The 11,979-nt window shown below is 39.2% G+C and overlaps 1 protein-coding gene across 2 annotated transcripts in view; it reads right to left on the reverse strand.

Annotated features, from left to right (window-relative positions):
* Positions 1–716: 716 nt before the first annotated feature.
* The window catches only part of prkd2 (protein kinase D2), a 51,961-nt gene continuing 40,698 nt past the window's right edge, over positions 717–11,979 (reverse strand). For both annotated transcript variants that reach the window (XM_015042900.1, XM_015042899.1), the window contains 11 exons: positions 11,464–11,575; positions 10,727–10,804; positions 10,326–10,644; positions 10,093–10,145; positions 9,917–9,989; positions 9,563–9,669; positions 6,971–7,132; positions 5,688–5,786; positions 3,851–4,118; positions 2,341–2,426; positions 717–1,028 (listed from right to left, as the gene is read on the reverse strand). In XM_015042900.1, coding sequence (XP_014898386.1) covers positions 804–1,028; positions 2,341–2,426; positions 3,851–4,118; positions 5,688–5,786; positions 6,971–7,132; positions 9,563–9,669; positions 9,917–9,989; positions 10,093–10,145; positions 10,326–10,644; positions 10,727–10,804; positions 11,464–11,575 — 1,582 coding nt within the window. In that variant the 3' untranslated portion in view covers positions 717–803. The remainder of the gene's footprint in view (positions 1,029–2,340; positions 2,427–3,850; positions 4,119–5,687; positions 5,787–6,970; positions 7,133–9,562; positions 9,670–9,916; positions 9,990–10,092; positions 10,146–10,325; positions 10,645–10,726; positions 10,805–11,463; positions 11,576–11,979) is intronic.

An 11,979-nucleotide genomic window follows, 5' to 3' on the forward strand; every position in this document is an offset into this window, starting at 1 on the left:
AAAAAAGCAGCTTAGTTTTTAGACTTCCTTCAAATTCACAGTGTCATTTATAATTTGCTATGTTAGTACATTCTTGATAGATCAATACGTCCAATTGCTAAGGCTTTTTCATCTGCAAGACATGGATTTATGGGAATTCATTTGAGAGTAAAAATGGCTTTGATTTCCCTGCGTTCAGTTGAGTAATCACCAGCAAAGAAAGTCTTTTGTTAGAGTAAAAAAGCATCGCTTAAAAAGACATGGTGAGAATATTAAGGCCACTTTTTTGAAGGCACACATTAGGATCTCCTGCAGTTCTAATCAGACTATAGGCCGCTTCATCTATATTTAACTATGCGGTGAAAAAAAGCCTTTAGTTTGTGGTCCAAGGCCATTTCTTGCTTTGCTGTGATCTACATTGCAGCGAGGGAACAAGATTTTACCAGTTTAAGTGTGACTTTTTCAGAGTCTCTAAAACCTTGCTGGGTGAATCAAACATAATTTGAAATCGAAGTGGGTAGCCTTCCAGATTAAACCCCCCCACCCCACAAACATTCAAAGGATGAAAGGGAACCAATAACAGCAGAGGTGAGCGATAAGCAGTTCTGAGGACTCCTGGTTAGAAGAGAAAGAAATTGAATTTAGTGCAGAGTAAAGCCGACACAAAGCAGGTTCCGAGGTTCAAACGGCAGAGCAACGTTCTCGATAGAAACGTATGTTCTCTGCAAATGTTTATGTCTTCTCACACTCCAGGTAGACTGCGCTGTCTTCTTCTTCAAAAAAAAAAAAAAAAAAAAAAAAGAGGACGGGGGGTGTTTCTGTGGTCAGAGGATGCTGACTCTCTCAGTGAGGCCTTTCATGTCCGAGTCCTCCGCGCCATCGTCGTCATCGGAGGCTGACGCAGGCGGAAGTGGTACGTAGTTAGCCGGGTACGACAGTTTGTGCTTCGTGGCGTACATTTGCCAGCGGCTATCGTCGCTCTCGTGGGTGATGTAGCGCTCGCCAAGCTTGGTCTCCAGTTCCCGCAGATCCAGCCACGTCTGGTAGTCCTGAAACAACGGGAGACGAGCAGGAGGACAGAAATTCAGTTTCAGTGAGAGCTTTTGAGTTGAGACTGAGGCTGAAAGGCCTTCCAGGTTTAGAATGCGCCATCAGATAAGCGGTTTATGTTGGACGTGTGGTTTTATTTGGCAAGAAACATTACACTGAAATTACCATTGTCATACACGACAGTGTTAACCTTATGATTAACCTAAACAGATTAATGAATGAATGAGCTGTCCTGTACTAACAATGAACACATTATAATCATGTCGCCTACATTCTCCTGTCCACCTACTAAAACACTGAAGTCATTTTGAGCTGGTGATCTTTTCAAAGTGACTTATTTTAGGGCGTTATTTTAGAAAGGTGATGATGTATTATAACGTTCTTATTTTGCAGGCTTGCCTAGGAAAGAGAAGTGTTTTTGGTTAACTTAACCTTTGTGGAATAAGACAAAATTTGGACCTATTACGTGTGTATAGACAGTTGCATGATATATAGTTAGACATAAGAAAAATAGCGCAGTGCATTAAAGTGTCATAATGGAGACCAAGCAGCATTCTAGGCCTTTCTCGTTGTTATCCACATGCTATGACGCAAAATCTTACATGGGACTCCAGACCAGGGAAAACAGATGGTCATTTTATTTTTCATTTTTTGCTAAATTATGGCTCCAACAGCTGTGGGTTTATCAGAAATCTTCTTACTAATGCCCATGTAGCCCACTCCAGTCTGGTGCAGATTGTACCAACGTCTTTTCACAGTTCGTTGACCTCACACTTTGTTGGTGGAAAGGTTGGGGGGTAAAACTGATTTTGCAGATAATCTGCTTATCACACATAACAAGCCGAGATAAAGAGAATCAACTAGTGTTTTATCTGTGTGATTCCAGTGAGTCTTCAGGTGGATCAAATATTTATTTCGCAATTTTTGACATGCAGATTAATTTATAACTTTCGATGTAAAATATTTCTTTCTTTTTGCTTACACTTGGGTTCTTATCTTTAAACCTTTGCTACATAAAAATGAAGACTATGCAGTCCTTGGCGACTGAGCAAGCTTGCAAAATAAGAGCAGGTTATTTTCCCACTATGCACACACATCAGCCTTGAACTTCCAATTTTTTAGGTGCAGACCCTTTGGATTTATATGAAAAATATAATTTAACAGTTTACAGATTACTAGGAGATCTCATGATTTTAAAAGCTTTTGTTCTCCAACGTTTGAAGAATTGGATAAAGCAAAAAAACTTCTACTTTTATCAACTTCTCTCAGAAATGTGTGTGTGAGATCAGATGAATGGTTTCTTTAAGTTACCTGTAAATAGGAATGGCTCAAACTTTTGTCGACACTGTAGCGTTTCCTCATCTTGACTTGCAGCAGGTTGTTGATCAAGTCGGTAGCTGGGAACACAAAAATAGTGAGATCGTTTATTAAGATTATTAAAATGAAACTCATCGCGATACCAAATAACAATAGCAACTTTCATTGTACTTAGGAGAATCCCAGAACTGGAAAAAAAAAAAAAAAGTCAGCAGAGAGACAAAAGACGTGCTTGATCTGCAGGTTTCTGTCTGACCGCTGAACCTTACGTTCATTTTGCTTTAGAAAAAAAAAATCTTATCTATGGCAACAGAGTAAAGTTTGTTTTCTTGTTCCAGTGTTGAATGTGATTTTATGCCTCAGAGCGTGAAACCTTCAGCTTTTATTGTTTCTTCTATTGGTGCTGGGATGTTGGATTTTCTGAATTTCCTTTTTGAAATACAGCTAGAACATTCACTGAGGTTGAAATTAGGACTGGGAAAGTCATAGGTCTCTGATTTCTGTATTCAAAATGGCTGCCGCACATGTAAAATATTGTAAACGATGCGGTTGTAATTTCTCTATCAGCTTGTTCCTGGCACTTATAGAACTGTACAGCCTCTGTTTGTGAACATATTCTTTAGTGCGTGAACCTTGGATTGGAGACGAATACATAGTCTTGTTTTGCTAACAGCAGTGAGCGCCACAACTAGCAAATTGGGTTTCCCAGCTTGTAGGTGGGAAGGTACTCAACTCCGCTGTGAAGTCATTTTCAGGTCAGAGGTGTTAGTTCTTGAACAAATCAAATGACAATCTAAACAAAAGCGTAAATTGAAAGCTTCGGTCTCAGACCGGAAGAAGGAGAGTTGGCAATCCTAGTTTAACATTTCTGTTGATTTTACCGTTTAGAGATATCGACTTGCTGTGGAGTCGAACTTAAGAGTTTTTACACGACACAGTTGATCAGGTATTTAGGATATTATAGGTATGTGACAAAGACAAAAACAGGCTGAGGCTAGGTGGTTAAATTTCTAAAGCTGTGACTGTTGCCTCTGCAGGAGCCAGAAAGGTCTGCAGTTACAAATGTCTCCGTCTCTGGTGGTTTTCCTGGAGCAGCACTTTCATGGGGGAGGTGAAAAGATGCTAGGTTCTATCTGTGAGAACCACAGTCATTTCCTGCCTTCTTACTGCTTGTGCACCATTTAAATCTAAAACTTCCTCATGTCATGTGTCCACTAAAGTGTGGAAACAAAGCCTGACTGTCAGAAATAGAACCACAGAAGTCAGAGGCACCAAGGTGTCGAAAAGTAATAACCAGAGAGTTCCAGAAAAGTCTGAGTTTCTTTATGCCTTGCACAGCTCACATAGAGTTGGCGATTAATAATACTAATAATATCAATCAACTAATAATCGTCTAAAATGCCAATAAGGTTGACCTACAGTCTCTGTGTGTGGTTTTTGAAAAAGACAAACGTTAAACTTTTATCAGTTGACCCCACTGCTGATTAATCCCCTTCCCGTTTACCGTCTTTGGAGATCTTTTTCCAGGGGTTGACCGGGTACATGAATGCCGCGTTTTGAATCTGGTCATTGATGTCCTCGTCCTCATTGAAGGGAAACGTGCCGCTCAGGCTGACGTACATGATGACGCCGACCGACCACATGTCCAGCGAGCGGTTGTAGCCCTGGTTCAGCAGAACCTCTGGGGCCAAGTAGGCCGGTGTGCCGACGACGGAGCGACGGAAAGACTTCTCGCCGATGATGCGTGCGAAACCGAAGTCGCACAGCTTCACCTGGAATCAGCGAGGAGATGATCAGTTGCACCAATCAGTTGATTTTTAGAATAAGAGTGAATTAGTGTGTTATATACAGTTAAAACGAAAGACACACTTTTTTTTTTTTCCTCACTGTTTGGTCAAAACTCTCATTTTAGGTCAGTCACAATTACCAAAATTACTTCTGTTGCTAAATGTTAGAAAACTTACTGGCAACTTTTTTTTTGACATATTTTTTTGTAACTTCCTTCAAATTACAAAGACCTTTGTAGAAAGATCTTTGGTTAGTACCAGGGATATTTGTAGGTTAAACTGTATGATTTGGGTCAAACCTTGTGGATTTTTTTCCTCACGTTTCTCACTGTAAGGTTTGCTGGAGTTTTGGCCCATTCCTCCTGACAGAACCGGTGAAACTCAGTCAGGTTTGTACGCCGTCTCTCAAATGCTTTCTTTTCATCTCCCCACAACTTCTCCATATTTCAGGGTTTGTGATGGCAACATCAAAACACTGATTGTGTTGTCCTTAAGCCACTTTGCAGCCACTTAAGCCGTATGCTTATGGTCAATATCCTTTTGGGAGATCAATCCTGCAGCCAAGCTTTTATTTCCTGGCTGATGTCTTCAGATGTTGCTTCAACATTTCCACATAATGTTCTTTCCTCATGAAGGCGTCTATTTTGGGACGTGGACCTCCTCCAGGAAATCATCTCCACGACGTAATGCTTCAAAGCTAAGATGGTGCAAACATCCCTGCTTTTCCTCCAAACGTAATGATGGTTGTTACGGCAAAACAGTTCCACTTTAAGTTTCGTCAGACCATAGGACAAGTCTCCAAAAATGAAAATGTTTGTTCATGTGTGCATCTACAAACTGCAATCTGGCTTTTTATGTTTTGTTTGAAGTAAAGGTTTCTTCCTTTCAGCCCATGTCGCTACAGGACATGTTTCACTGTCTGATAAAGACTCTGTATTATACCAGCTACAACAGCATCTTCACAAGGTCTTTGGCTTTTGAGCAGGAGCCGATTTGCACATTCATATATTCATGTCTGAGACACGCAACACGTTTTCTGCCTGCGCAGTGTGATGACTGGAGATTCCCACCACGTCTATATTTGCGTACATTTGTTTGAACACACGAATGCAGCACCTTCACTCAGTAGGAAATTGTTCCTAAAGAAGTACCAGGCTTGTGCAGCTGCACAATTCTCTTCTGATTTGTTTGGACTTTAACATCATGTGAAACAAGAAAGGAGTGTGTTTCTGGCGCGGCCTTAAAATACACCCACTGGCTTAACCCCGATTAACTCAAACGTGCTAGTTAAGGTTTGTGGAAGGATCTCCAAAATGTTTGACCAAAGTCATACGGTTTAAAAGACCGTTATTTCTGACGGCGACCAAATAGATGTGAGCTGCTGAAATTAGAGGAAGTTACAAAAAAAGGTTCTTTTAACCAACTTAAAACAAGGAAAGTTTGGTCTGATTTAACTTGAGACAGTGAGACATAAATCCTGTATGTCTTTTTATTCAGTGTGCACAAATATCTGGTTTCAACTGTACAGATAAGCCCTGCTGCTTGTGTGAGTACCTGCGGGAACGGATCGGCTGAGGCGAGCAGCACATTCTCAGGTTTCAGATCACAGTGAACAATATTCTTGAAGTGGAGATGTCTGAGAGCTGCAAGAATCTTATCACACACAGAAAAGCATGTCACAGACCACACAGTCAGTAAATGACTCAAAGAAAACTATTAATACAATATTCATAACTTATGAGGCTGTCTACATGTAAATGTCAAAAAGTGTGCTTCTCAAAACTCTTCACTTCTTGCTCCCCCCCCCCCTTTTACCTAAAGATCATCTAACAAATTATGACATCAGAAAACATAAAATGAGTAAATATGTGAAGGTCTTTTCAAATTTTGACTGCATTTATTAAGAGAAAAACAGAAATATCCAAAACAATGCATGCGAAAAAGTAATTATCCAAACATAAGACGTTCTGAGACCGTCCTTGGTTGCACCAAGCCTTACGACGGGCAATTAATGTTTCACATGGCTGTTTAGGTATGTTGCTGTAACTCAGCAACATCTCAGCTTGTTTGGACATGAGTACTGCTGGTCATTTTCATGCTGCACAGCTCAGATGGCCAGAAAGTGGCAGAACAAAAACTGAGCATTTCCCTAAAGATTTTCTGGTAAATACTAAATGTATTGGCTCCACCAGTTGAAGCAAGTCATCCAGGTCTCAAAGCAAAACATTGACCATCACACAACTACCACATTATTTGACTATAGTTACTTTTATCTCTTGAAGAACTTATCATTTGACAACTACAGTCTATCTTCACTCATATTAAGAGTGAAAACAAAATCTTATTAGAATATGGGTAAGACTTTATTTGACTGACATGACGCCTGTCATGAACGTGAATGAGTTTTCATGAATGTTTATGACTGCTGTCATGAAGTGCCATACGGTAAATAATGACACTTTTAAAGCAAAGTTGCATTAAACATGTATTAAAAGTCCATTGAAATGATCAATTTTGCATCATAAGTGTCATTATTTGCCAAGTGACACTTCGTGACAACAGTCATAAACGTTCATAAAGACTCCTTCATGTTCATAGCAGGTCATGTCAGTCTTATGAACACCACTTCAAACAAAGTGTTACCAGAATTAGTTTGACAATGTAAAAAATTTAAAAAGGATTAAAAAAAAAAAAAAAAAAAAGCCGAAAAGAAAAAAATCTATAAAAGGGGCAAATAGTTTTTTACAGTACTCCATACTAGTATAGTAAAACAGCAGACATGCAACATAAACAGCATTAAGTTACAATTTGTTGTTCTGCCAGAGACAAAAACACACCTGTGTGATGAGGAACTTGGTCAGCCTCTCCGGCAGTCTTCCCTTCTCGCTGGAGAGGATCATCTCCAGCATGTCGCCGTGCAGCTTCTCCATCACCACAAACACTTTCTCTGGGGTTTCAAACATGCACTCCAGGTTCACTATTCCCAGATGTCGCAAGCTCTGGTTGACAGAAAACAGAGTTTGGTGAAAAAAAGTTGTGTGCAACGTAAACGTGTTGAAAACTTTGGAGAGTGAGAGGAAAAACTGAAGTGAGTGAATTGAAGAACTGTGGAAAAACATTTTTCAATAAAGTTGGGTTTAAAATGGCAAGAATGCATCTTTAGGTGTGTAACAGAGAAAAACAAAACAGACTTTCACATGCATGCAAAAAACAGGAAGGCACATTCAGACACAATGTCAGTGTGAAACCATAAACCACAGGAAATATAACGTGAAACAAGACGAGGAAGAACATTTTCAAGGGTTCTTAGTTTATACAGACCTGTTCAATAAATTAGAATATAATTGAAAATTCCCTTTACCTCCATAAGTAATTCACTGAGTAAATTAATCATAATATAGATTAATTACACACGTGCTGACACTTTAGTTCTGTTAATTATAATGATTTTCAGCCTGAAGCTAATCAAAACATCATATGTAGGATTAGAATATTACATCGAACCAATTTCAGAAGCACAGAAAAGTGGAATTAATTAAAAGTATGTTTAATACCTGCCTAATTTGTTTTGTCTAAAGCAAATTTACTATTGAGTTGGTCAACTCTGGTCTGTAAATAGTGAATCTACCGCCACCTGCTGGTTAAAAGAATATATATATGCATATGTTTACACCTGAACCAAATGAACTGTTAAACAAAAGAAGTGCTGCATCTTCTTTGCTAATTCAAGTCTCAGTGAAGTATTTCAAAAGGCTGGTCTACCTTTCAAGTTGGGCCACTTTCATGCCAACCAAGAAAGCTTTATTGATTACCCTAAAGGTCCAACCCTCTCGCCTGGATCACAAGGGGAGATATGTGAGAATATGATTTATCAGCCAAAGCATCGACTTCAACACCGTCATCCCAGACTCTGTGCTGCTCCTTGCCCATCACCTCCTTAATAAGAGGTAAAACCTTTGACCAGTTCCTCCTCATTCTACACACTGAGCCATGACGCTCCTCAGGGCCGTGTGCTAAGCCTACTACTTTATTTTATCTATACACCATGAGGGTACTCCCACCTGTTCTGGAAACTTCATCCTAAAATTTGCTTATGACATCACTGTGTTTTAGGCCGATCGCAGTGAAAACAAATAACTAACTCAGGTTCTAGTCATGACAGACTGGTGCTGCTCAAATAATCTGCAATTGAAATCCACAAATCAACAGATGTGTTCTGAAACACGTCATCCTTCTACTGTCCCCAGATAACATCTACAACCCTCGCTGCCTAACCAAAGAAATATTTCACAATGTCTTTCACAAGAGAGCTGACATTTACACCAACACCAACTAGCAGTGGAAAACAGATTTAACAGAGGATTAATAGAGTGGAAAACAGATTTAGCTCTAAAACTATAACCGCACAGAGTATAAACATAAACTAATCTCTGTACATTTTTAGTTATTCACACTTCATATCTTGCTCAGTGCAACTATACAGTCACAATCAATAAATTGAAATGTGAGGCTCATTTGTCAGATTAAAAGTACCTTATTAGCATTATTAGTATTGACAACCTTTAAGCAGGTATTAAACATACTTTTCAGAAAGGCTACATTTCTGCATTAAAATGTTTTTTATTGGTCTGATGAAATTTTCTAATCTTAAACATCCTGTTTTCTTTAACTGTAAGCGGAAAACCATCATAATCAACAGGAATAAAGGCTTTCAAACATCAATCTGTGTGTCATTAAGCTACATCATGTGCTTTACTTTGCGATAAAGTTTAAATAAATGGACTTTGTCATAATATTTCAAGTTATTGAACGGGTTACAGTGTAGGAGTACGAGTCAAATGTTTTCAGTGTGTAAAAGATTGACGTCATTAAGTTGGCTAGTGCTTCGTCTTTATTGCTCAACACACTGTGGGCATTCTCCAGCTTCAACACACAGTGCCCTCTGCTGGTCACCTCCATTATTACAACATTTGGCTCCATGCTTTTGTTTATATTATTAATAGTTTCCTGTACTTTAATGTAAAGCCTTATCCTCTGATTCAGATACTGATTTAAATGACTTTCTGTTTGCAACACACACTTTCATGTTAAAGGTTGTTTTGTGTTCGTCAAAATGTCTGGCATAAAACTGTTCGATAGTCTGTAGTTATTTTATTATCTTTATGTCTCTTGGTAGGTGAATGATTAATAATAAGCAAACTTATAGGAGAAATTAGAAAAATACAGATAACAATTAATGCAATTTATGAAAAAACAAACACTAAAGGTATCAAGAATCAGTTTACCTTTCAATATTCTTTTACTAAATCGACTATATTCATTACTAGAATGCCTATGACAAAATGCCAGTTCTCGGGTCGTTTTAAGACTTTAAATAAGGTTCTTAAAGGCATGTTATCGAGCAGATGGCATAACGTGTGTGTTCTTACTTGCAGGATTGCCACCTCGTTCCTCAGCTGGCTCTCCTGTTTGGTGGGAAATCGAAGCTTGTCGATGACTTTGACAGCAACGTCTCTCCCCGTCTTTCTGTGCTTTCCTGAAATTATTCATGTAAGACTTAAAATGTTTGAAAAGCAGACGTTCTTCTGTTAGGGCCTGAGTAAAATCATCAGTCCAGTATTGTTTATTTTTCTGTCTTTTTTTTTATTTGTTTCTTCTTAAACGCAAGTACCGACATTACATTTGTTTGTCTTGTTTTGTGTTAAACATATGTACATATAGGTGTTTTTCACATGATACAGCAACCTATAACTTTGTCACTGTGACTGCGTATGTTCACGTACCTCCATAAACTACACCAAACTGACCAGATCCAAGCACTTCGTCAGCAAAAATCTGGTACACTGTGCCAATATCCTGCAAGATAGAAAAGGATTTCTCCAAGTGAAAATGCTGTTTGGTGGAAAAAAAATAAATAAATAAAAACATGGAGCAAAGAAAACTGAGTGAAAAGTCATACCACATTCTCTTGGATTTGGCTGTTGGAGACAGAAATGCTGATAGAGGCTTGTCCTGAAACAACATCCACAGGTTGGGTATGGCACACAACATATTTCCTGAATAGTCCCTCAAAACCACTGGAACATTTGTCTGCACTACCACATGCAGACAAATGTTCAAGCTACGTTTCCAAAGAAACATCTTAGCGTGCTTTATTTAAGCTCTTTTTTATTTTTATGTCCTTAAACTTACTGTGCGGCGTATGCCCCTCAGCCGGCGGGGCATCCTGAAAGATGACTGGCATGAGCGCCTGGCGAATGGCGCACTCCCAGGCGTTTGCCACCTCCCGCCCAATGCCACTGTTGGGCTGCACCATGCTGGGGGACGGAGGCGTCTGGGGAAGGGAATGGGGGTTGCTGGTGGACAGTGAGGGAAGGGTGTTGGGGTCCTCCCCAACAAAGTAGCACATGGTGCCGGTGACGAGCTCAAAGCAGTGAGGGTTGGTGCCTTGTGGGACTAGAGTGAAGTCAGTAGCAGGACGCACCTCCAGAATCTCAGAGAGGGGGATCTCCTGCAGTGACATGCAATGCAATGGTGAGGAAAACAGAAAGTGTGCAATTCATATGCACAGGTCTAGAATCAGCAAAGCGTACCTTGTAGTATTTGTTGGAGGTGTTGTTCTGGAACAAGATGATGCACTTGCAGTCCAGACGCCAGTAGTGCCTCTTTCTCTGTCAGGGATTAGGGTTGGAGAGGTAAGACACAACACTGAGGAACACAATGGGTAAAAGGACAGCAAGTGAGGAAGAGTTGCATGAAAAAGCATCACTTCAGATCTGAAGTGGTCACATAAGATAACACAACAGATAAGCTACAGGATGCAAGGGAAAGAAAAGGGAAAGAGTGTAAGTGCAGCCAGAGAGGGAACAGTCTAAAAGACTACAGAGATAAATACATTTCTCTAAAGGTCAAATGTAGCTACTGCACATCAGTAGAAAGACCGGGTAGCAAATCCAATTTCAGACTGAATTCACCACATATTTGCTGAGTGCTTCGGCGTCGACAGAAAGAGTCGACTCCGTCTTCAATTTCCGTCCAATACACTCCCAAAAGCACACAGGCACATTAAAATATGGGAGGAAAAAAAAACAAACAAAGAAGACGCAATAAAGGCTGAAACCAAGCGATCGAGGTCAAAACTGCTGGGAGAAAAGCTACTCAACAGAAAGCAGAAGCAACGTTTCTGCTGTAATTTATGGAAAGTATGCAAAGAAAATCCAATTTATTCCTGTAATGAATTGATTTGAACCTTCAAGTTAATTTTCTTTCCCAGTAGAAGTCCTTTAGATTTGGATTTCAGACCTTCGTATTGGAATTACGGGATATGTACCAGAGTGTCCTTGTTGCTGTAGTGAACCATCCATCCTTCCTTAATTGCTGTGCTGGATCGTCGAGTCGTTTGCCTCACCGACTGGACAACCCTCATCAGTGGGATATTAGCACTGGAAAAAAAAATAAAAAATACACAAAAAGGCAAATTGAGGCATCTTAAAATGACAAACCTCTGTATGAGTTTTACAGTAAAGCAATTGATTATTTGTAAGTTTTAATATACTGGGTTAAACTCTATTATAATAAAAGCATGAGTTTAAACCAAATCAACCTCCTAATGGACGTACAGTATAATTAGGTATTAATTAACCATGTCATGTGCTGATTATTATTATTATTATTATTATTATTATTAATGACATTACTTTATAATGCAGTTGAAATTGTAAAGGGACCACAGTTAGCATGTAGCACGAGGATGCATTTTAGAAAAACAGCAAGCTGTTGAGTGTGTAAAAATGAAGAAGAATCACAGTAAAAAAAAAAAAAAAATTATATATATATATATATATAT

This window comes from Poecilia latipinna, unplaced genomic scaffold (assembly GCF_001443285.1).
Source record: "Poecilia latipinna isolate Pla-1442-1.1 unplaced genomic scaffold, P_latipinna-1.0 Scaffold607, whole genome shotgun sequence".
In the NCBI taxonomy this organism is placed as follows: domain Eukaryota; kingdom Metazoa; phylum Chordata; class Actinopteri; order Cyprinodontiformes; family Poeciliidae; genus Poecilia; species Poecilia latipinna.